This window comes from Fundulus heteroclitus, chromosome 17 (genome assembly GCF_011125445.2).
Source record: "Fundulus heteroclitus isolate FHET01 chromosome 17, MU-UCD_Fhet_4.1, whole genome shotgun sequence".
Lineage (NCBI taxonomy): Eukaryota > Metazoa > Chordata > Actinopteri > Cyprinodontiformes > Fundulidae > Fundulus > Fundulus heteroclitus.
Genome location: NC_046377.1, coordinates 13,873,943 through 13,899,899, shown reverse-complemented (window position 1 = coordinate 13,899,899; position 25,957 = coordinate 13,873,943). Strand labels below are relative to the sequence as shown.

General features: G+C 39.7%; 1 protein-coding gene across 1 annotated transcript; it reads left to right on the top strand.

The window, feature by feature from the left end:
- Nucleotides 1–228: 228 nt before the first annotated feature.
- Nucleotides 229–25,957, top strand: st8sia1 (ST8 alpha-N-acetyl-neuraminide alpha-2,8-sialyltransferase 1). Its single transcript, XM_036148839.1, has 5 exons — nt 229–1,072; nt 2,862–3,006; nt 12,925–13,034; nt 19,027–19,119; nt 22,381–25,957. Exons 1-5 carry the CDS (start codon nt 891–893, stop codon nt 22,850–22,852), a joined length of 1,002 nt encoding a protein of 333 aa, XP_036004732.1. The 5' UTR covers nt 229–890; the 3' UTR covers nt 22,853–25,957.

Genomic DNA, 25,957 nt, shown 5'->3' with positions numbered 1-25,957 from the left:
TAGCTTTACTTCTTGAGACAGCCCTAAACCTGTGAGACTATTTGACTGCACCATATAGCCTATATCCATTGATATAAATATCCGGATCCATGTGTTTTAGTTCTTAAGGTTTCTGAGAACAGAAGCTGCCTGTTAAAGGGGCTGTGTGAGAGAAGTGTGCATGCTGTGGAAGAGAAGGAGGAGCATTGCCCAGTGCGCCACTAGGGCAAGAACCGCCTCTGCCTTTGGCCCTTTGGGAGCAGTGGGTTGGTCAAATCTGATGGGCTTTTGAGCGCATGCTTTTACTTTGAAAGCCGCATTCCTTTCACCGGCTCCCTGTCTCATCCGCCTTTAACGCACCTCCATCTCCGCAAGAAGCGCCTTTCTCTCATTTGAAGCGGGGTTGTTGACAGAACAACGACTGTGCCGCACACCTCCTTTCATTTGGGCTACAGCAAGGGCCCCGAGGAGAGCCCCGGACCCCGTGAGTGAGCAGGGAGGCTTTTCGGCGCTAATGGTCGAGGCGTGGGGGGGGCGGGGGCGGCAACACGGACAGAACCGGGATGCAGCAGAACAGCGCCCGCCTGATTCCTCCCGAGAATGATGGTGGTGATGCACCGCGAGCAGAGCGGTGGGTCCCCGCAGAGCCCCAACGCGCCGCACTACAGCCCCGCAACCGGGCGTGAGCCGCGGCTGGGACAGACGCCTCCGCTTCTCTCATAAATCAGCGCCCCGTCCAATTCAGAACCTGATTTCCCAGGCCGACGCATGGGCCACACGCTGGGATAACCGAGCAGCCTGCACCCCGATTTTCGCTCCACCCCGGGGTGCGACGCAGGGAGCCGCTCTGATCCTGCGTTTTGAAGGTTTCCGACGCGCCGCCGCTGCTTTGACCCAAGACGGAGCGCAAGATGTGGGTGACGCGATGCTACCGGCCCAAGCTGTCGGTTTGGGCCGTCCTGTGCGTGCTGGTGCTCGGCTGGTTCTACGTTTTCCCCGTGTACAGACTGCCCAGCGACAAAGAGATTGTGGAGGAGGTGCTGGGGCTGGGGGAAGTGTGGAAGAAGAACCAGACGGGGATCGATTTGTACAGGTTGGTCCTCCGGGCTCACGTTTCTCCCTTGCTCTGAAATGTGGTTAGATCTCAGCGCTCCTACATGAGATCTGGGTAGAAATACCGAAGTGTGGCTAAAATATTACAGCAGACCCACAGCTCTGAATGTATGCATCTAAACCCAAAGCTATGCACACCCCTGGGAGATTTAAGCGAGAAGATTGTTTGGAAAAGGCAATGAACATCTTTTTCTTGGAAGATAACAAAACAATATTAAAAAAGGGGGGGGGGTATCAATTTTGACAATAGAATAGTTTTTACTTGCATTTTGTAAAGAAATGCAAGTCAAAAATGATTAACACCATTCTCAATCATTGATGGAAACATCTTTATTGGAATCGCATCAATCAAACCCTTCGCATAATTGCTGCCCAGCTTTTTAAAGGCTCCCACTGATGAGCTCCAAGAATCTGAGACTGTAAGGCAACCATGCCATTATCTCCATCCATAGCTCCTTCTGTGGACTCTTTATCAGAATAAACTTGGGACTCTTGCTGGTAAAATTAAAGTTGGTAAAGTTAAAAGATTCGGCTTTTGTTAAGGACCAAAAGAAATGATGACTTGCTTAATTTTTGCACTTCAAGACTTCAGCAAGATATATATCTGTATGTGTGTATAAATACTTATATATATATATATATATATATATATATATATATATATATATATATATATATATATATAACGGCTAAGATGCTAAAAAGACCACAAGTTCCCACGCCTCTGGTCTGGTTGTCTGTCTATCTGATTTCTAGTTAGACCAATATAGCACTTTATTTAAACCATTCTGTTGTGGTTATTCACAAAGCCGATTAGAATAATTTAAGAAGACGGCAGCAGCTGAGAAGCAGGCTGGCCTATAAAGGAGGATGCTCACCCTGAGCTGGGGCTTTTTGCTCCTCTGCAGAGCTTTGAATAGCTACTCTGTATTATCATTCAGTATATGGAGGTCTAACAGGGCCACAATTCAGTAAGTCATCTTTTTTTTTTCTTTTTTTTTTGTGGGCCATGTTGTAAATTCAGAACAAGTTGCTCAAATAATGCTGCCAAGCTCTAACACTTTTAAAAGTTCATAATTCATAAAAAGCACATGCATTAATTTAAATATAGAAATATAAAGATGTATTATATTCTGGTTATTTGCTGCAAGAATCCACAGTGTCCTTAATTATTCTGGTCTTATCCTACATAGTCACTCGGTGGATCCAGCATTGCTCTGGTCACACACTGCAAAAATGGATCTTAAAATAAGTCAAATGTTCTTAAAGTTAGTGTATTTGTCCTTGATTTGAGCAGGTGAATAAAATTATTTGCCAATGGAATGAGTATTTTGACCCCTAAAATAAGATAATTAGACATCCTGCACTTGAAATAAGATCATGTAGATGAGTTGTTCCTATTTTAAGAGCATAAATCTTATTCCATTGGCAAATCATCTTATTTACCTGCTCAAATCAAGGACAAATGCACTAATTTTAAGAACATTTTTACTTATTTTAAGTTCCGTTTTTGCAGTGCAATAATTTCTCAAAGTTGATGTACACGTCAACCTATTTGTTAGGGGCATGTATGCTGGGTGGTGTTTCTCTAATCATTGTACTCTGTAACACTTTCCAGTTTAGCTATAGACTCTCCAGGTAATCTTGCATAACAGCTGGCCGTTTGGATTGCAACCACGAATCCTTTGCAGCTCCTTTGGCCTCGGTTCAAATCAAAATGTTTAGAGATCTCCAGAGGCTGGACTAATCCCTCATTCTTCCCCACGCAGGAACCTGCTGACAGAATGCTGCAATCCAAGGTGGATGTTTGCAGTGACGAAGGAGAACTCTCCTATCGGCAAGGTCTTGTGGTACGACGGAGAGCTGTACCACTCGCACGTTGTCAACAACGAGACGTATCCACTTTTTGTGCAGGTAAATCAGCACTTTGATGGGGTGCATTGATATGTCCAGGGCTCCGTGTTTAGATTAGTCGTGCATGTTTTTCTTTTGCCACCCTTTTTCCTGCAGGGATTACTTTTGCCATGGCAGTCATGACTGACACATAGGTAATTGGGAGTAGATTCATGCAAAGGAGGGAGGATTTTCTCAGGGATACTTGGTGATCCAATAATTGAGGAAGGAAGGGGTCTGTGGAGCAGACAGTCATCCTCTGAGGGGGAGAGGATTACTCGCACATTGTCTCAGTGCGAGGGGAGTCAATATAAAGCTGTGGAGGATTGGGTAGATGAGCTGCCAAAGTGTCATCCTAAACACGTTCTTCATTAATTGATAATGAAGAACGAATAAGATTTATTTTAAATTTCTTAGCTTTGTAACTGTATTTTGTTGCGCTTTTGCAGGAAGGTATTTCATGCATTAACTACATGGGTTTTCTTTTATGACAGACATACATACATAACAAGCATGGTTAAAAAAAAATTCACTTGCATGCATTTGTATTTGTACCCAAACGACTCTACTTGCACCAGAGATGCACGTGCAGGGGTGTGCTCGTGCATCTCTAGGCAGGATATGACTTTATGAAAAGGCTGATTGCTTTTTGCAAGCACAGGAAGTATAAGCGGGTAAAAATGTGAGATATAGTTGACCATATCAGGCGGCATATCTTCAGTATTCTGGTTGAGGACCGTGATGAATGTCTGACCCTAATTTGAAGTCGTTTGCAGTGCATGTTCAGTCATGCAAGCAGAGGGAGGTGTGGGTGAATAAATACAAAATGTGAACGCTGGGAGAAAGTATAAATCACTTCACTAGCCTGTGGTTAGGAATCCTGTGTGTAAGGATTTTGTAGCTGGGCTAGTTCATCAACAGTTGCAAAGACATGTTTGGTTACAGCCTGTGGAAATGCAAAATAATGTTTTTTTCTTTTTATGATTTTAATATGATGTCTTGAAAGCAATTGTGTATTTTATTAGATTTTTGGACAAAACTACAGACTTTGCTATGACTTTTATTTAATTATTGGTCTTCTAGGGAGAAAAAAGTGAGGTACTTTATCCTCGAAGATGGCATTTTTAAAAACATATTTTTAGTTTTGATTTGATTTGACTAGTAGATTTCTTCTTTCATTGTAAACAACCCAAAACAATTGTCCTTCAGACTTTGAGAAGAATGTGCAATGTCAGGCCTCATTTTTCCCAGCCCCATCTGCCAGCAATTTTTTATTTTATTTTTTTGCAGCCATTTGATGCTTGGATGATTTATACTGTACAGTTTTAACTTGCTACTCATCCTAAATGGTTACATGTAAAGACTGGATTGAAAAGAAGTGACATAAGCTTCTAACCTTAGAAGAAAAAGTCTTTCGAAAGCCGTAAAATAAGATTAATTTAACAAAGAAAAGTGAAGTTTGTTATTAGAAACAGGCGAACTTCAAGTCCAGTCTCAAAATCTTGCATCTTCTTCTTCTAGAATTGTGCTATATTTATCCCTCTTCATATTACTATTTGCTCTGACCAGCTTCATTGTTTCTGAAGAACCACCCCCACCACAATCTTAGTGGGGGTGGTTCGTTCTAATCATGTCTTGCATCTTGCATACGTAGGCAGAAAAACTTAGATGTTGGTCTCCTCTGACTCGTACACCGTCTTTCACATGTTTGCTACGTTAACTGAGACTGCTTTTGCTTTTCGTTATTCAATGGCTTTTTCTGTTGCCACTCTAACATAAAGGACGTATGTCGGGAGTGCATGGATAATAGTTGTCCAGAAAACTTCTCCATAACAGAATCCCTGATGTTTCTAGTGTGTTCCTTTGTCTTCATGATGCTGTTTGTTCACTAACGTTCTCTAACAAAGCTCAGAGCTGGTAGATATGGTAGATATGGACCAAAAACATTAAAAAATCTTTCTTTTTTTATGCTGATGATGATTATCACATATGGTACTGTGCCATGGTTTTAAGCAGGTATGAGACAAGCCTATGGACAAAGAATGTGTTCAACAATGGAAGTGTAAATAGTTTGTTTTCATCAATTAATAAAATGCAGTGAATGAACAGAAATCAAATCAATATGTGGTGTGACCACTCTTTGCCTTCAAGACAGCATGAGCTCTTCTAGGTACACTTGCACACAGTTTTTGAAGGAACTCGGCTAGTAGGTTGTTGCAAACACCTCTGAGAACTAACAGCAGATCTACTGTGGGGGTAGGCCTCCTCAAATTCTTCTTTCGCTTCATGTAATTCCAGACACACTCAGTGGTGCTGAGATCGGGGTATTTGGGGGTCATGCCATCACTTCCAGGACTTCTTGTTCTTCTTAATGCTAAAGATAATTCTTAATGACCTTGGCTAAAAGGTTGGAGTCGTTGTCCTGATGCAGAATAAACTTAGGTCCAATCATATTCCTGCCTGATTGTATTGTATGATGGACAAGTCTGCCTTTGTTTCTAAGCATTGATGACATTACTAATCCCAATCAAATCTCCAGCTCCATTTACAGAAATGCAAATGATGCCCAAACCTGCAAGGAACCTGCAGCATGCTGCACTGTTGCTTTCAGACAACTCATTATTATACGCTCTGCCTGCCCTTCTGCAAACAAACTGCACAAACACTTGTTAAAATGCTCTGATTATTATTGCGTTTGAAGTTTTTACATTCTACACAAATCAAAGGGTACCACTGATATGCCTGTGGCTAAAAATAGAAGAAGTTAAAAAGGAGTTACCCTATTCCTAAGATTTCATTCTTCTGGACTGAGATGTCTGTTTCCCCAGGTATCTGTTGGAGCCACTTCTCCAGAGTAGGGGTTTCTGCCCCCAGTGCTCTGAGGACCACAGGCAACACTGTTGTCTTTACCTTGCAGGCTCTTTCTAGTTCTTCCCTGAGTCCTCTGTATTTCTCCAGTTTCTTGTGCTCTTTTTCTCGGGATGGCCACATTGATCACAACGGCTGTCCTCTGCTGCTAATCAATGGTCACAATGTCCAGTTGGTTGGCCATTACCATTCTGTCTGTTTGTATCTGGAAATCCCACATTATCTTAGCTCTTGTCATTCTCCACCACCTTGGGAGGTGACTCCCATTTTAACCTAGGGGTCTCCAGTTGGTATTCTGAACAGACGTTTCTGTACACTATACCAGCCACTTGGTTATGGTGTTCCATTTATTCCTTCCCTGCCTGGTATCTTACGCCCTGCTGTGAGATGCTGGATGGTTTCTGGGGCCTGTTTGTACAGGATGCACCCGGGATCTTACCTGCTATGGTAGATCTGGGCCTCTATTGCTCTGGTGCTCAAGTCCTGCTCCTGCGCTGCCATGATCAGTGCTTCAGTGCTGTCCTTCAGTCCAGCCTTCTCTACCATTGGTAGGATTTGGTCATATCAGCCATTTCAGCTATCTGTTGGTGGTACATCCCATGCAGGGGTTTTTCCTCACACAATGGATCCTTCAGTTCCTTCTCTTCCAGCGTCCATTGTCTGAGACATTCACTGAGCGATTCATCCCTTGGGGCCATCTTGCTGATATATTCTTGGAGCTTGGATGTTTAATCTTCAATGGTGGCTCTGATGCTCACTAGGCCTCTGCCTCCTTCTTTGCGCTTAGTGTATAGCCTGTGGATACTGGATTTGGGGTGGAATCCACCATGCATGGTGAGTAGCTTTCGTGTCTTAACAACATTGGTCTGGATTTCCTCCTTTGGCCAACTTATTACCCCTGCAGGGTTTCTGATTACTGACGAGACATAGCTGTTGATTGGCAGGACCTTGTTCTTCCTACTGAACTGACTTCTCAGAACTTGCCTAACTCGTTGCAGGTATTTGGCTGTTGCAGCTTTCCTTGTGGCCTCTTTGTGGTTGCCATTTGCTTGTGGTATTCAAATGTACTTATAGCTTTCGTCAACATCTGCTGTTCTCTCTTCTGTTCTATATATATATATATATATATATATATATATATATATATATATATATATATATATATATATATATATATATATATATATATATCATGGTCTATCACAAGACATTGAATGATTCAAGAACCTGGTTTCATAAAACTGAGTCAAAATAGTCTCGAAGCTTTGCCGGCTAAAGCTAATGATAGCCTAGCCTGCTGATGCATGGATGTCAAGTGTGGTGATCCGCTATGCAGACAGGAAGCAACTGGCAAAAAGCAGAGCAGAGAAAGAGACCCAAAGTTTAAAGGTGTAGGGACACTTCTAATTTACCAGAAAACTGTGCAGTGAACTGCCTGGTATCTACTTAAGTTTCTAGCTGCCAAAGATCAGTGTTGCCAGATTTTGTGAGACAAACAAGCAACCGGCGCTTGAAACGGACGAGAATGGGAAGATTGTCAGGTCGTGATGCAAAAAGCTTAACCCGCCAGGCACCGCACGTTTTCTGCAGCACACCTCCTCTTTACTAAACTAGGGGGACCGGATTGTGCGGGACTGTCCTGAAACTGAAACATTTGACTGCTGCTGTCTTTTGTACTCATTGCAGTTTATGGAGGGTTTTCTGGGAGACAGGGAGGAAAGGGAACTGAAATTGTAAAGATGAGAGATGAGTGGACTGTGAACCAGTTTGTCAAAAGTGTGAAGGAAGAACTTGCTTGATGCTGCAAAGATAAAAGTAAGTTAACCAGGTGATGTTATGGATGTGGAAAGTGAAGGAGAGGATGGAGGGGGCTGTCTAGGATGACACCAAGGCTCTAAAGCTAAAAGGTGGGAAAGATACAAGATTCGTCAATGCATATTATAAAACTGCCAGATTTGGTTAAAGTTGACTTTGCACAATAAGCAAGTGTGGTATGTAATGTGGCATGACGTCCACATGCCCTGACTAGAAATATTTTTTAGTCAAATTGATTATTTTTGCTTTAACCCTTGGTCTAAGCCCACCTGTTTTTGCCACTGTCACACCCAAATTTACCCACTGTGGGACAGTAAAGGTATTTTTATTCTTAGTATTTATTGTGCCTGAATTTAAATTAGCTGTTTACCTTTTTATTGAATGTGTAATCATTGTCTCTTCGTGGACAAAAAAAACCCCTAAAAATTTAACTTATTGCTGAAGTACACTAGAAGCGTCCTGTTTTATATGAATAGAATCATGCTTTTTAATCTAAGACGATGTTCACACTGCAGGGAAATGCAACTGAAATCCGATCTGTTTGCCCATATGTGAATAGCAGTGTGAACGGCCCAATTCCGATCTTTTCACCCCCCAAAAAAATCTGATTTGGTCCACCCCCATATGTGGTACTAATTTGGTTACATATCAGATTTCTTTCAAAGTGTCTGCTGTCTAAATGGTCTTGTCGCATTTTATCCGTCTTTCATGCCACTCTCCCGTCTCTTACTACACATCCACACACATTAGCAGCTGTTAGCGCTCCACTGAAGACCATTGCTAATAGCTGTGCTGCCTACTTCTTGCCTTATTTCATCACATACACACACACACACACACACACGCTATATATATATATATATATATATATATATATATATATATATATATATATATATATATATATATATATATATATATATACATACATACATACAAGAATGGAAAACCAAAGTGTGAAAAAATTAATAAACTGCACAATTCAGGAAGTTACAATAGTGCAGATTTTTAGTTGCTTTGACTTGAAGCAGTTCTGTATGACTATTTGCTTCTGAGGAACTAGTTTGCAAACTACCATGGATAAAGGATGTCTGCATTCCCCTGCTGTAATGCCAGGGTTCTGAAACCTTGGTAAACCCTTCCAGGGTACATTCCTCCATCTTTAAATAGGTGTATACCCTGTGATATTCAGCTGACAGACAAACAAATGTGTTAGAGGGGAAAATAAAAATAAATAAATAAAAAGCAGGAACCACCTGGTTGCTGGAATATGCGCACAATTTGTGCAAATGTTTTGGTTCCCCAGTTTTACTGTAGGCTCTTGACCAATTTCTGTGGTTTTTTTTTTATCAGATAGGGATAATTTCAAGTTTTAAGTAAGGCCATTCTTTTCCCGTATGTTCCCCAGTTAATAAATATTCTGCCATGGTATATATGTGGTGCTGTGAATTTTTGTTTATTTGTAACTCTGTACGTTTTCCGTTAGATTCCTTTTGTGTCTGTCCTCAGCTTCCTCATTCAGCCGCTCTATTTCTGGTAATTAATATCCCACCTTCCTCTTGTTGATTACTTCTCCTTAGAATATATTTCACTCTTGTTGATTATGTTCCCCTCCCTCCATTATTTCTTATTTTCTTACCTTTCTCATCAATTGATCTGTTTGGACTTCTCACTGATACAGACTTGTCAAAATTCAGAATGGAAGTTTAATCTTCTTATATCCAGTGTGTGTCCCACTTGGTTTTAAGATTAATATCTTGCCATACTGTCTCTGTCTTTTAAAGTAAAACAACTGATTCTCTTGTAGCCATCTCCAAAGAAATCATATTTTAAAGAATCATCCTTTATTTTACATTTATTTTAATAAACGTCTAATACATGTCTGTTAAGAAAAAATAACAAAATAATATATAGGAAATACTAAGGCCAGGGGGGGGAGTGTCCCAAAGCATGTGAAGCTTTGTTAAAGCTCAGTGAGGACTAATCTAAGAAAGACAGACATTGTGGGTGTTTGTCGCCTCTTCTGCAATAATATCATCTCTCTCTTTGAGGAACTTGTAAGCTGGAGAGGGATATTGAGTTATATTCTATCATGGAGAACTTCAAGCAAAAACTCAGACATGAGGTGACCAGTTCTGTGGCTGCTTCACTAAAGTGAAGTAGCAGTGTCTCCTTCCAACTGATGCAGACACAGCGAGGGCAGATTGTTGCTGCAATTCTCTGTCACAACCCAGCTCATTGGCTGTGACAAAAACCCACGGAGACATGAATGGAAAAAAAAGAGTTTATTTGTGAATTGTTTTTAATAATTATTATTATTAGTATTGGTGTAGCCTCTTGCATCCAAAATTACATTATATTCTGTCTTTTTTACAACACTGTGAACATTATACAATAAATTATTATTTTCATCTTGTCATAAAATCTCTCTCGTATTCAATTGAAATTGTATAAGGTGTGCTGTGCTTAACATATTCTGTTTTTACTCGTTTTTCTTTTCTTTTTTATGAGATCAACAAAAAATATATATCTTATATCAGACAATGCTTACTGGACCAAATACAAAAAGCTTATTTACAAATGACATTTTTATTATATGGGTGAAAAAGCTATCCAGACAACTCAGCTTGTTGTGAGTCTAAATCAAAATTGTATATGACAACTTTAGGGAGGTCAAAACATCTCCGTAAGCAATAACAACAATACCACAATCTAAATAAACTCAAGAACGGATGAGAAACAGTGTCATTGGAATCTACCATATGCGTTGAGTTTAGAGCTGGAAAATTATGTACTGACTTGCTTTGTGAAAGATAATAATCTTGCGTTAAACTCCAGTGAATCTACCAACCAGAGGTTAGTAGTCAGTGCTCTGAGTCACACACTCCTCTAAATACAGTAAACTACAACTACTGTTATTGCAGGTCTTAACTCAGCCAACCAGCCATGTTATATCAAGCTGGCAGCAGCTACCAAATCTGGGCATCTCCCTGGGAATGTCCCTGATAGGGCTTTGACATATAATTACTGGTTGGTAGGATGGATCTAACAGACCTTGTATACATATGGCTTAATGGACTGACAAGCGGAGTCCCTTGATCTTTTCCGTCTCTAGTATTAATTGACATGACTGTGAACACCAGACCTTCATGCATCAGCATGATTTCACTGTTAAAATGTAAGATCTGACACTTATATCAATTTCATAAGTATTTACGTAATTTGTACAAATCTACAAAGATTTGGACGAATCCTCCCTAAATGATGTTGAATGCCTTTCTTATAAAAGGGTTATTTTTTTATCAAAATGTTCAGTTTCTGTGTTCTTTCATGTCGTCAGGGTTTTTTTTTCTGATTTAGCCCCCCTTAGACATGCTCTGAAAGACACTAAACCACATCCTGTGAGAGACACTAAACTATAGCCAATGGCTGTGCAACCATGACCTTTTGTACAATGTGCTTTTTAGTCCCCTCTGTCATAGCTTTTCTTCTGTTCTGAACTAGGGGAAATTTACATGATATGGTAATATTATACAGACATGCTCTTCATGGTAATGCGTTGCTGTTATGAGGAATAGACGTGAAAGACAGGAAAGATAAGTACACAACTACAAAGGGCAGGAAATCAGCCTTATGTTTTTTTGGGGGGGGGAGGGGGGGGGTTTAAGCTCCCAGCAAGTAGTAGTAGTATGCAGAGTTACCAGTTTAACAAAGATAGATTATTCTTAAAGGAATTTTTGAAAAGTAAATTATGATGCTGCAGTTTGACCTAAATTATTCTCAACTAATTTTTACGTGTGTTTTTTACATGTCTGTGATAACGGACTCCATGACTAAATTAGCATAAAAAGTCTTGAAAACATAAATGAAAAGACCACCTTTTGACATAGGAGTCAGGTATGACCTATTTACTGTACATTTCTCACAACTTGTTGACAATTTAAAGATGTCACAAATGCCACATGTGGCATACTGCTCTAAAAGTTATGTAAATGCTACATTAATGTTGTAGAATTGACCTGAATACTTAGTCTCCTGCTAAGCTAGGCAGACACTCTGTCTACACAGATGAACATCCACTCACCTCCACATGCTAAATGCTTAAAGTACTGTAGCCGACACTATTGGACACTTGGTCTTTTGTGTATTTCGGTTTCTAATTGTTTTCACCACTAAGGGAAACTTGCGCAATGAACATTAAACTACCAGAGGGTGAAAGTAAGGCGATCATTATGCAAGACAGAAGGAAGAAAAAAGGATGGTTGGTGACAGAGGGCAAAAGTTTAAACTCCCTGTGTGAATTTTACACTGTTCAATAAAACATTGTACAGTGTATAGCAGGGGCATATCATCTGCAATACTGCTACAGTAGTTCTTCAGATCCTTCACAGGACTTAATACTTGACTAGATTTGCTTAATTTTTTATGTTTACACCCCCATTAAACAGGTTTTTATATATGCCAACATACATACATGTTTTAAAAGATTACTTGAATACTAAATCTGAAATGTGCACAAATAATGTTGGGCTTAACTGGAGATCTTACCTCAATTAGGCCTAAAAGTCACCATAACTTTGTTATGACTTTTTCTATACATACATACATTTCTTTGTGAACTGCACGTCTGTAATTGAAAGTAGTTGGATGAATTGAAGTTTTAAGGTGTACAGGCTCAGAACCCTTAGGTAAAAATATGTAATGCCGGATTTGAATCAATGTTAAGCTTTTCCAGTGAAGTGGTTGGAAACATCTGTGCCAAAGCTCATCATAATGATGTCAGTTGTTTTGTGGCCATGTATAAATGTGGAAATGTGAATTTAATTCACATTTTATGTGGAGAAATTGCAAATTTTACTTAAAATGTACATGTATACATTTATCTTAATGGTAGATTTATCTAAAGGCATTGGAACACAAATTAACAATGGTGCCTGCTATCTGTACCTGATGATTAGATGATTTTGCCACACATAATGCCAACTTTGTTCTTGGAGGCTATATTAGAAACAGAGTCTGATTCATGGGTTGCATGACCCGGCTTATTTTCAGAAATCTCTTCCCTTCGTATCTTCTTGGTGATTTGTCTTTCAGCACCCCGGGGCCTTGAGAGGAAATCAGCACAAGGCTGCTGGACTACACTGAACAATGACCTCAGTGTTAGAGTCTACTTCTTAGGGGGAAAAAATGGCTGCTACTTTCTGGATCTGTGCAACAAGTTGCCTGCTAACAAAATCGTTTTTTTCCTCCCTCCAGAGCAGTCCTCTAAAGTTACCCCTGAAGAAGTGTGCTGTCGTGGGCAACGGCGGCATCCTCAGGCACAGCAAGTGTGGGCGGGAGATTGACCAGTCTGACTTCATCATGCGGTGAGACGGAGAGATTTCTGCATGGGTGACATTGCATCAGTGCTTCTTATTTGATTGAAGCACTGATGGCGGTTTCATAGCATCCTCCTTAATGAAGGCGCTGCTTCATGAGGGTGTTGAGTTAAACCTAGAGACAGAGCCACACCAAAGTGGAACACAAATAGGTCATGAGCGGAGGCAGGGTAGGAGTAAATAAGCAACTTAGTAAAAGAGGGAGAAAGAAGGGTTGAGCAGTTGTGATAAACTAAAGTTGGCGACAAAGAACACTTCATTTTGAGGGAAACTGTACAATGTCTCAATGAGATTTCATCTGTTTTAACTTTGTCGCTGGACTTAAAATTGTTTACATTATCAAACCCATTTTGATATCACACAGACTTATTAACTTATTGTGCCACCCATCAAGCCATTGGGATATCTTCTTTATCGCTGTGGAGGAATATTCAACCACTCTTCTTTGCAGAGTTTTAATTCAGTCACAGGTGGGGGAGGGTTTGTGAGTAAGTCCAACACCGGCTTTGACCGTAACAAAGATTTTTATTAAATGCTGGATCAGTTTTACGAGAGATATAACAGGCACCACCCCTTCCAAAAAGGTCCACTTGTCTCTCGTCAGTCCACAGAATATTCTCTTTGTCTTTGAGATTATTAACATGTCTTTTAGGAAATGTAAGACAGACATTTGAGGTCCTTTGTATGCAGCAGTGGTTCACCACTATTCCATGTTTTACCTTAATTTTTGAATAATGTAAACCACTGTGGTTCACTGAAGTTTCAAAGCCTTAGAAATGGCTTTGTAACCTCTTTTCCTCTTTTTACCTACTTGCTGGAGCAGAATTTACCCCCCATGTTATAGTTCAAAGACTATATGTTTTCACTTCTGTGTCATTAAAAATAGCTTGAGGTAATTTAGCTTCCTCATTTTTCCGGGTTTACTGTAAGAGTTAACGCCAGAGAACGAGTTCTCGCTTGTCTCGTCTTAGAACAGGTATATCTGGACGCAAAATTACTACTCACCTCCAAGAGATGGGTGAGTCATGAAGATTCATTTCTGTAATGTTAGCGTTTTGCATCATGCAAATTTTAAATAGCTCCAAAAGAGTTGGAGCTATTGAATTCAGTAATTCAAGTCAAAAAGTGAAATTTGTTATAGATTTCTTATGCTCTCCAGAGTGATAATTTCAAGTATTTATTTTTGCTGATTCTTATAATTGTGCTGTGCACTTAAAGGAAACCTCAAATTTTGTTCATCAGGAAATTAGAATATGACATAAGACCAATAAAAAAGGGTTTTTGCCTTTTATGTAATGGTCATTTCATGGCTTCAATATTAACGGGGAAGACTCCTGACTTAACAGTTGTCCACCAGACGCTGATACCCTTCAAAAGAAGCCACTAAGGGTGACACTGCAAGTCCACTTTTCAAATGAATCACGCGTGAGCAAAGCTGCTGCCACTGATCCTGCCCTGGTCTACAAAGCAGGATGTTAATATAATCATGTATTCACTGGACCGTCGTCACACTAAAATAAATCTCTGCTTGAAGAGAGAAAGAGAGAGCAGTCTCCCCCCTGCGATAAAATGCTTGGCTCCGGCTATGTCTGCAGTTTGTTTGAGCTGATCATGTCACGTCAGATCTAGGGCTGGACAATAATTTAATAACAATATATATCGATCGATACATGGATATCGATGATTAAAAAAAATGCTCATTAAAAAGTTCAATAAAAGTTTTCTTTCCTGGTACATTCTATCTATGTAGGTTAATATTAGTAATTACAACTAAGCTCCACCCACTTCAAAGATTTCTTTTTTCTTTTATAAAAACTTGCAGTTTTGGTAAAAAGTTGGTTGAATAAAGGGTTGAGTTTGAATTCAGTGTTTGTGTGTTCTGTATATAAAAATAGGTCGCTAAGCAACAGCATACAATGGGCAGGGCTGCACTTAAAATATATGTTTTGAATTTGTTAATAATTATCGCTATTTATCAATATGATTTTCATTTTATCGTTCTGCTTTTTTTCTATATCGTCCAACCCTAGTCAGATCTTAATAACATTATAGAAGCTTGGTTTTCTGGTAATATCATGACTTTACTCTCATATCATCACTGCTTTATTCTGGTAATATTATGACTTTGATCTCCTAATTAAAAAGTGTCTAGGTATGGCCGAACCATGGACTTTTGACCCCACTATTTTTTTATTTTTTGCTCTCTTTTTTTTTTTGAAAATGTATCAAAAAGTATCGAAATACATTTTGGTACTGGTACCGATACCAAAATGTTGGTATCATGACAACACTAGAATCCACTCAGCCTATTGAGCCCATATAGTGTACTCCGGTTTACTGATTGAAAACTTTATGGTTTTTAAAGTCAATGCTAATAGATATTAGGGCTGGGCAATAAATCCATTTTATCAATTAATTCAAATTTGCAATTTATAAAGATTACATTTTTGGAAAAATCAAGATTTTTTGCCAATGCATCCCGTGGGTGTCCATGAAACTTCTTCAGTATAACTATATCAGTACAGAAAGGGGAAATTGGTTTAGTGAAAGCGTACACTGTTTAATATATGTTCAAGAAAATATGTTGTTAAAATACCCTAAGATGAGGCATTTACTTATTTTTATGAGTTTGAGGTGCCACAAATGAAGTAAAGCATTTCTTAGAAATATAGTCTAAACTAGCTCACTAAACTAAATCACTAACAGAAAACGTTTTGTGTTATTTATTTTTTTCATTGTTTACAGCAGCAGGGCCTGCCATCTTGTTTTATGAGTATGTTTCACAGCTTGTAAAACCTCCCATCTCTAATTTTTTTCATTAGACAAATTTGGTTTCTGCAGCATTTTGGATCAGCTGAAGACTTTGAACTGCATTTTGTAGACTTCCTGATAGTAAAGAATTACAATAGTCCAACCTTGAAGTAACAAATGCATGGACTAGTTTTTCAGCATCACCCCTGGACAGAATGTTACTAATTTTGGCGATATTCTTGTGGTGAAAAAAGGAATCTCTGAAAACCTATTTAATATGGGATTTAAATGACTTGTCTTGGTCAAAAATAACACCAAGATTTTTTTACTTTATTAGCAGAGGCCAAGTTAATGTCATCCAGATTAAGTGATTGATTAAGAAGTTTATTTTTTGAGGACTCTGGTCCAAAGATTACAACTTCTGTCTTCTGTCAGAATTTAAGTGCAGGAAATTTAAAGTCATCCAGCTTTTGATGTCATCAAGACATGACTGCAGTCGAAGTAATTGATTGGATTCATCAGGATTTATGGATAAATATAGCTGAGTGTCATCAGCATGACAGTGGAAATTAATCCCATGCTGTCTGATAATTTTGCCTATCGGAAGCATATATATAGTAAAGAGAATTGGTCCAAGGACTGAACCCTGTGGTACTCCACAGGTGACCCTAGAGTTTGAGGAAGATTTATTATTAACATGAACAAATTGGAATCTGTCTGACAGATAAGATTTAAACCAGCCTAATGCTTTTCCCTTAATCCCTACAGTATGCTCAAGTCTTTGTAAGAGAATATTGTGATCAACTGTATCAAACGCAGCACTGAGATCTAACAGGACAAGTATAGACACAAGTCCATTATCTGAGGCCATGAGAATATCATTGGTGACCTTTACCAGAGCTGTTTCAGTGCTATGATGAGCTCTGAAGTCTGACTGAAACTCCTCAAGTAGGTCATTATTTTGTAAATGTTCACAAAGTTGATTAGCAACTACTTTCTCAAGAATTGTAGATAAGAAAAGAAGATTAGATATAGGTCTGTAATTTACTAACTCATCTTGATCAAGAGATGGTTTCCTAATTAAAGGTTTAATAACAGCTACTTTAAAAGCCTGTGGTACATGTCAATTTACTAAAGATAGATTAATCATGTCTAAAATAGTATGACTGATCAAAGGGAATATATCTTTAAACAACTTGGTTGGGATTGGGTCTAACATACAGGTAGAAGGTTTAGGTTAAGCTAGAATTTTAGATAGCTCAGAAACCTCTACTGCTTCTAAACAGTTCAGACACTGCGCAGGTTCTAAAGATTCCTCCAACGCTGCCTCACTTACTAAGTACAAGGTAATCATGTTTTGGAGGATTCCAATTATTTTATTTTTAATGGAATCAATTTTATTTATAAATAATCCCATAAAATCATTACTGCTAAGAGCTAAAGGAATGGATGGATCAACTGAGCTGTGACTCTGTGTAAGTTTGGTAACTGTACTGAAGAGAAATCTAGGATTATTTTTTGTTCCCCTCAATTACCCCCAGCGTGAATAACAATCTTACTGTATTTACGCTTATCCTTAGCCAGCAGTTTCAGGTAAGATTCGATGTCGCCCGTTCTGGCCCCTGGCAGGCATTTAGCTATGGTCCCTGGTGTCTCTAGTGCTACGTTTCTGACTATTGAGCTCACAATCACCAGGATCGGCTTCTCGGCGGGTGTGTCACTGAGTGGGGAAAATTTCTTAGAAACGCAGACGGGTTGGTGGTGACCTGGGGGCTGAAATCTAGAGCTATGCTTCCTACGAACCATCACCCAGCCGACCTGGTTATCCGGCTGCTCAGGTGCTGCTTCTGGAGGACCGCTACGTGAAGTAACTCTATGTGGCTCCACGCTAGCAAAAGGGCGGCTATCAGCTGGTTTTTCCATAGCACGGAGCTGGGTCTCCAATTCTGACACCCTCACCTCCAAAGCTAAAAACACTACATTTATTACAAGTGCCATTATCACTAAATTAGGCAGAGGAATAACTAAACATCTGACGCAGAGAGCAGGAGATAGGGGGAGATTTAGACAGGGACGGAGAAGCTGAAGTAATAGTAGGAGAAGTAGCCATTGTGGAGCTAAAGCTAGGCTAGGCTAAAGCTAGGCTAGCTCCCTTTTACCACGCCAAAAGAGCAAACTGTGTGAAACACGAGGAGTTCCCAAGCACGATGTGCAGCAACAGAGAATGTTTTAAAAGTGCTTATGTGTTAGAAACAGATCTTACAGCAAATAGATTAAAGATAAAAGCGAGAGAATCTGGAGCAACAGACCGCAAATCACACCGTGAAAACAGGAAGTGACACAATACACCTTACCTTGAAGTTGAGGGCATGCACGATGCCTCCTTCTTTCTTGGGTATATTTCAATGAACATGTAATATTGCTAAAACATTTCTGGTCACAAAACTGTGGATAAAGTTATTTCCAGAAATGGTAACTTTTTGCAGAAGGAACATTTTTAAACATTTTGGTTTAGTTTTGTACTTCTTTCTGGTTTACCAATTCTGTATTTGGGTTTTGGTTCCGTATTTATTTTGGTTTATGAAATAGCTTGAGTCTTGTGCCATAGTGTGAGCTCTGGATTGATTTGGTATTTTGTTTTTGTGTATGTTATCAGTTTTATTTGCTTTCTGCCACGGTTTAGTTTTCTCTGTTTTGAGTTCTGTAATAGATTGCGTTTCTTCTATTGTAGTCTTTGTGTTTTTGCGTTTCCTACCGGTTCCTCACACTGTTTGTCTGGCTGAATATTGGGTCCATACTCTGAATCGTTACACACACTGGTTATCCAGTTCTTATCTAACACAACTCTTCTCTGAGTCTTTGGTTAAAGAAAACACAGTAATTCAGTCTGTAACCATATGAGCTTCTTTCACAAGTTATGCAGGTGCATCTAGACAAAATATGAGTTCCATACACCAATTAAATTTTTCCACAACAGTGTAATAAACCTTGATTTTCAGAAGAACAAATCCTAAAAATCTTGAAGCTACTGCATATCAGGCAGTTGTAATTTGTTTGTTTAAAACAAACTTGTGTGGGTACTACAGCATTAGCCAAGGGGCCCTCATGAAAAAATTAAGGCTCTTATTAGTGTTTTGTTGATAACAATTGTATTATCTTGTATGGTTATGTTTGGGTCTTAATGTTAAATTATATGCATATAACACTCATAGACCTTTTATTCTTCTAGATGCAACCTTCCCCCACTCACAAAGGAATTTGTTGAGGATGTGGGAACCAGAACCCACCTGGTCACTGCCAATCCAAGCATCATTGAGAAAAGGTAAAACCATTACAGACACAAATTAAAAGGCTCATCAGTAACAGGCTTAAATGCTAAGAGTGCTCAGGCTATGTAAGTTTACTGAATGTAATTAGGGATCCTTGTTTTGTACAGGAATTAAACTAATGGGTTAATTTATGAAATTAAGTCTCAAGATTTGCTCATAGGTAGATGGAAAATTGAAGCTGGATAAGGCTGGAATAAGGCTGCTAATTATGGAGTGCCACAACTGCTACAAAATCCAACCATAAAAACATTGTGTGTTTTTACGCAAGCATTTTTAATAAAAATAAAAAAACTCCACCCAAACTTAATAAAGGACCATTTGCAATAACTTTCACTCTTCCTACCAGAAATGTTTATATTCTAGCCAAATTGGAAGGTTTTCGCACATGGCTTGCCTAAAGCCTGGACTTTGACTAGGCCACTCCAAAATCTACGATTTGTTGCTGTTTATCTTTTTAATGGTAATTGCTGGTGTGCTTCTGGGTGTTTACCTGCTGCAAATCTCTGTGGGTAAGATTATGATCATGAAATATAAAAGCCAAACATTCTCTTCATGATTCTGTTGTTCCATCAATTACAGTAAGGTTTTTAGGTCTTGGGGCGTCATGTATGAAGCATCCGTACACACAAAAAACTTGCGCCGCAATTTTTAATGCCCGACTGCATGCACAAAAATGAACGTTGTGTAAAACTGTGCGGTAATCCCCACAAATTTTCTACCTGTGGTGAAAATGTGCAGTGGTCATGCAAACTTCTTTAATTGATAATAAAAAAAACAGAAAGTACTAAAACTGACCAAAAGCCACTGAAATATATTTAACCCAAGCAGCATTGAACCCAGTGGGTTTTTTTTTTAGTTCCTTTTATGCCATAAACCTGTGCAAAGAAACAGAATCACATTTAGCCTCATACAATAATATAACTGTCAGGGTCGTTTTGTTGTGGTTGGACCAAAATGTAGACAAGAGCTATGGAGCCGCATATTAAGTGGATGATCTGAAATAACAGAACACACAGGCAGAGTTGGTGAAGACAATAACCAGAAACAGAACCAGTAGCTGACAAGACACAGGGGTAGCATAATTAATGATCCAACAACAGGTGAGAGGAAACTGGCAGGTGAAAACAGAAGGAACGGCAGGTGAGGTTAATTAGCACAGGTGATAGATATGAGAGTGATTGAGCTGAAGGAGAGGGAGAGCAACGAGGTGGCAGGAGACATGTAGGAAAACACAGGACTTAACAAGAATATAGAAACCACAAGGTATAAACAGAAAACAACAAAATAAACTCACTAGCGAGTCTAAAGACAGGCAGGCAAAAAAATAAGGATCTAACAAGAATAAACCAACAGAATCATAATGAGGAAACAACTGACAGCAACAGAACTGAATCTACAGACTAATAACAAGATGTGAAAACTGATACAGACTGATTATTTTTAGGCTACTAGGGACAGTAAGAGGCATTGCAATGAAACTCAATCAGATGTAAACCGCAAATATTCCTCTGTTTTTGTCACATTTAGATGCAAATGTGCATCGCTCTGCGCGGCGAGACGCATGAAATGCATGAGGATCATTCATCAAGCTTTTCCATTCTCACTGAGAAACAAGACGGGGGTCAGATCAGCAGATTAACTCATAACAAGTCAGGTGTGATGATGCCTAAGGTGGGAACAATCACATGGGTCCAAAAAATAGCTGCATCAAGTTGAGCATAATTGCGGAAGAGTGGCGGTGTAGGCAGTGCTGCAGGACATCGCCGATAGAAGAATGCAGAGGGAGCTTGTTTTCAGAGGTCCTGCTGACCTGCTAGCACATGATGATGAGTAGCTTATTAAAAGGGTCAGATATCTCAGGGAACTTATTTCTGGACTGGCCCCAGCGTTATTGGAGGAACAGAGAACAGGGAAACTAAGAAGAGCCGTGTGTCATCGGTGCCGTTTCAAGTCCTACCTCCACTGCGGTGTCTGCAGCTGGAACGGGTCGGGTATTTTGCAGTTATCCCTGAGCCATCCAAAGCCTGTCCCCTGGGTGATGTCAACCATATGACGTGGCTCTCATTTTAATAGTTGTGTCTAACTATAAGTGCAGACTCCGTGCACAATTGCTGACACGTTTTTTTTTTGTTTGTTTTTTTATGCAACAACCTGACTCGTCTTAAAGATTGAAAGTACTCCACAAAGTGTGTGTAGGGATATACTTCCTGATCGAAGTATTGAATACGTATTCACTACATTACAACGATCCACATTAAGCTATAACCGAGCTCATTGCAGCAGCCTGAGAGCGCCGTTTGAATTCAATAAACACTAAAAAAATAACAACAGACAACTTAGTCAGTTTGCCATTATCCTTAATGAGTCGCTGCTGTTTTGCTGTAACTCACTACAGATATCCCTCAAGGTTCCTCTGGGCTTTCTTACAGCTCTGTTGCCATGGTTATTTGGACGCGTGGCGGGTGACTTCCGAGCAGTTTTAGTGATTTACGTACGTAATTAGGGGCGAAGACAGAGGGGTCCTAGTTACGCATGCAGATGAATCAAATTCCATGTAAACTGGGGGTTATTAAGGGCGACACATGGGATGATCCGTCTACGCACGGGTTTGTACATCTGAATTTTTTTGTGCGCCACAAGTTTCAGAATTGTTCCCTAGACCATCACTCTACCGTCACCATGATGAGAACTGCAGTCATTTCGATTGTATCCTGGGTTCATTTGGCCTTAACTGCTTGCTGTTTCAATAAACATTTAGATTGAATAAAAAAAAAGTCTCTTCCATAACAGCTTTTCCAAACACACAGACAGCTGCACGCAATTATTAGCGATGAAAAGGAGAAGGAAAAAAAGAACAAACTAGTCTAATCTAAAATGCTATGTAAGGTGTCATCTTACTTATTGTATTGATTTATTTATGTCAAGAAAATGATAATATTTTTTATCTTTAGAATAATAGTTGGTTACTTCCATTTAGGGTAATCGTAGGTCCATTCTAAAGACCCATGTCTTCAGTACCTCTTTTTGTGTCAGATTAAAATTACTCCTTGCTCATCCTCTTTGAAAAACAATATAAAGTCAAATTTTGATTTATTTATGTTGCATAGTTTTTAAAATATGTAGGTTTTCTGTCACTAAAGAAAATAAGAACAAACTAGTCTAATCTAAAATGCCTTGTAAGGTGTCATCTTACTTGTTGTATTGATTTATTTAGAGCAAGTCTTGATGTTTTTTTTCTTTTTTTTTTTTCTCAGATTCCAGAGCCTTCTGTGGTCCAGAAAAGCTTTTGTGGACAATATGAAGGTATATGGCTCCAGCTTCATCTACATGCCAGCGTTTTCCATGAAGCCAGGTACCGACCCGTCGCTCCGGGTGTACCATGCCCTCGCAGACTCCTCCTCCAACCTTACCATGCTCTTCGCCAACCCCGATTTCCTGCGCAGCGTGGGTAAATTCTGGAAATCCCACGGCGTCCACGCCAAACGCCTCTCTACAGGGCTCTTCCAAGTCAGCCTGGCCCTGGGGCTGTGCGATGAAGTGACAACGTACGGCTTCTGGCCGTTCTCTGTCGGGCTGGACGAGCAGCCCATCAGCCACCATTACTACGACAACATCCTGCCCGATAAGTGGTTCCACGCCATGCCCGAAGAATTCGTCCAGCTTTGGCATCTACACAAAAGCGGCACCATACGTGTGCGGGTGGGTCGCTGTCCACCTCAGAATTAAGGGAGTTAGAGGGCCTAGTGGAATAACTAAAGTCAGTGAGGCTAAGTAGGAGAAGAGGTTTGAATTGCAAAATATCGACCCATCGAATTGAAGGTTACATGAATGAACACATTGTTCTTCTTCGCCCATGTTCACACTATTTCCCTATTTTTCTCCAATTTTATCCCCCATCATCATGAGAATGTCTACTTCCCGACATGCACGCACACAGTCAATCACATTTCAATCACAATTTGAGGACCGTGGCATCCATTCATTTTCATCCCTTTCTAAGGCACAAAAAGGGTCCTCGCATTGCTTCTAAAATGTGCAAAAAAAAATGTTCTCACTCGGCTGGAAGCACAAGTATCCTCGCGTGCGAACACACGCGGCAAGTTTGCATACATGCTCGAAACTTTCCATCCGCCCTTGTCTGTGCATGCTTTAATGCGTTTCCACAGCAAGCCTCAGCTATGAAAGTGAACTCTGAGTGTGGATTTTCCTCTTGACTGACACGTGGCAGCTGCAACAAACCCCTGTCTGTGTTTCTGATGTAAGGAGACGGAGGGAGTGAAGGACCAAAGGGGAGTAATAAATTGAAATAAAAAGTCTACCGGAACACAAGGAGGAATGGAGAGATAATGGCGTCCCAGTAGCTAGTGGTTTGAAAAGAAGTGGAATTGAATTGAGCAAGAGGAAGACACACGTATGACTTCAGTTTTGTCTTTTTCAACCACTTGCTGGACTGGCATTCTATTTGGTCCCAAAGTAGAATTGCAGTACAGTGCAGCTGCCATTAAAATCCGAGGCTTATGAACTCAGTCCCCTATAATCTTTAGCATTGTATTTGAAACCTTTGATCCGAAAGGAAAAACATGTGTGTCCGTCTTTGTTTTGTTTGCCAAATGTGATTTAAGTCTTATTTGTAGGTTTTAATGTGAATTATGTGTCGTGTTCATCAGGGCAAAAAATAATCGTGATTATAATTTCTTGCCAAAACCAATTTCTACACATAGGTACAGATGCCAGCTTTCACATGACTTGCATCATTTTTAACTGTTTGGGAGAAGTCAAACCAAAGCAGGCTCCCTGGATTAGGATCACATCCTAATCCATTTCTTCTGAGAACCTGCTGGAAGTCATCATTTGGTAGCTGTACTATACTGAGTGCCAAACCAGGGGAACAGTGCACTCTTTGACACACTCCCGTCCAGTCCTTGTGCTGCTTGTGCTCTGAAGTGAGGAGACACGGATATAAGGAGGGCCACTGACAGACAAAGAGACTCCATGAAACAAGCTGAGCTTTCAGTCAGTGTTCCCTTTTCCCATTAGATGGGATACCTTATTGAGTAAACAATGAATCTCTTTTATTGAGTTATTGATCGTTTTGCCTTACAGCTCAAGCAAAACTGAGCCTTTGTCCTGTATTTATCTTTTTTCTTTTCTTTTTTTTTTTGCCTTCTTGTTTCAACAAGAGAAAAATCACATTTCAAAGTCAACACGACAAACGTATTTTTTTTTTTGGACGCGCAAATGGGAAACGTTGTTTATTTGTGGATGTTGTTTTCTTAAAACGTTAGCACAATATATGTTATTGTGCCATACGGGTGATGGTGCAACAATGGAGGAGTCTGCATAAGGAATGCAGGATGTGAAGCACAGCCCTCTCTACTAGAGGTACCAAATGTGTTTGTAAGTTAGTGCTTTATGTTTCTGTCTTTAAAACTGCATAAGGTCCAGTGCCTTTTTGATGAATTAGAGGAGTATTGCTTGTAAACTCTTCGCTAATGTGACGGGTGTGAATTAGTCAGTGATGCTTACATTTCAGTCTTCAACACTGTAGAGAAAGCCACATAGACAAACATTCATGGAAGGAGCTCTTGTGACCCCCTTTTAGCTTTGCTAATTAGTCACAGGCAGCTTTTTGCCTTAAAGGGCATATATCATCATACTAAACACCCTATCTTTTGTACAGGCTGTTCACAATGGCAGCATTCATGTTCATGTCCAAAGTGTAGCCGAGGGCCGAAAAGCGATATATACCAAATTTGGAACGGTGCGATGTAACAAAGCGGCTAACAGAGGAGAAAGTTGGGACGGCAAAATATTAAGCTGAAATGTGCGTTCATAAGGTGAAGCCACTTTGTCCAGTGACAGGAAGGTAGGCAGTTGGAAGAGATATTTGTATTGATGGAGAAACGTAAAAAGAAAGGACCGCAGTAAAGCGACACAGTTTTTACTTACAAAGCTTTATCCTGCCAAACAACGCCCATGGTCAGCTCTGTGGAGCTCATTGTTTCCCTGTCTCTCCACCTTGGGCTGTTGCTTCTCTAGTAGCCAAGATTTTGATTCTCTTAGAAGTCTGGGTCAGAAGGTGTTTTTTAAATTATTATTTGTCATTATTCTAAGTAATAATAGGGGAAACAGACAGAGCAAAGGTCCCAAGTCAAGAGTTAAAGCCCAAACACCTGCAGCAAGGACTGATTCCCTCCTTATATGGATTGCCGACTTAACTGCTACATCATGTGCCGTCCCACAAAAAGGGTCCAGTTTGAACTCAACCACTTTCGACACATCCCATTTGGAAATGTCAAGAAAATGTTTTTTTTTTTTTTTTTATCTTTAGAATAATAGTTGGTTACTTCCATTTAGGGTAATCGTAGGTCCATTCTAAAGACCCATGTCTTCAGTACCTCGTTTTGTGTCAGATTAAAAGTACTTGTTGCTCATCCTCTTTGAAAAACAGTGCAAAGTCAAATTTCGATTTATTTATGTTGCATAGTTTTTAAAATATGTTGGTTTTCTGTCACTAAAATATGATGATATTTGCCCTTTAAGGATTTTCCTGCAGGATACAGTCCAGCTGCCACAGGCCTGGTTTTTATTTAATAATCGCTTTTGTTTGTTTAACTGAATGTTGCTCACACTGATAGATTTACAGGCTGTTTTCTGCAGTTCCATGTTAGCCTGAAATCCAACGTCAGTACGACTGATAGAGCTCAGACAGTCACAGTAATGAGAAGTAAAACAGAATTCTCTTTTTGATCGATATATTCAATTCAATTCAATTCAATTTTATTTATATAGCGCCAAATCATGAAACATGTCATCTCAAGGCACTTTACA

Bases quoted from the DNA above. Each gene is read 5' to 3' on its own strand.
- st8sia1 (XM_036148839.1), top strand. From the start codon at position 891: ATGTGGGTGACGCGATGCTACCGGCCCAAGCTGTCGGTTTGGGCCGTC. The intron at 1,073-2,861 runs GTTGGTCCTCCG...TTCCCCACGCAG, and splicing joins ACGGGGATCGATTTGTACAG to GAACCTGCTGACAGAATGCT. The intron at 13,035-19,026 runs GTGAGACGGAGA...TTATTCTTCTAG, and splicing joins CAGTCTGACTTCATCATGCG to ATGCAACCTTCCCCCACTCA.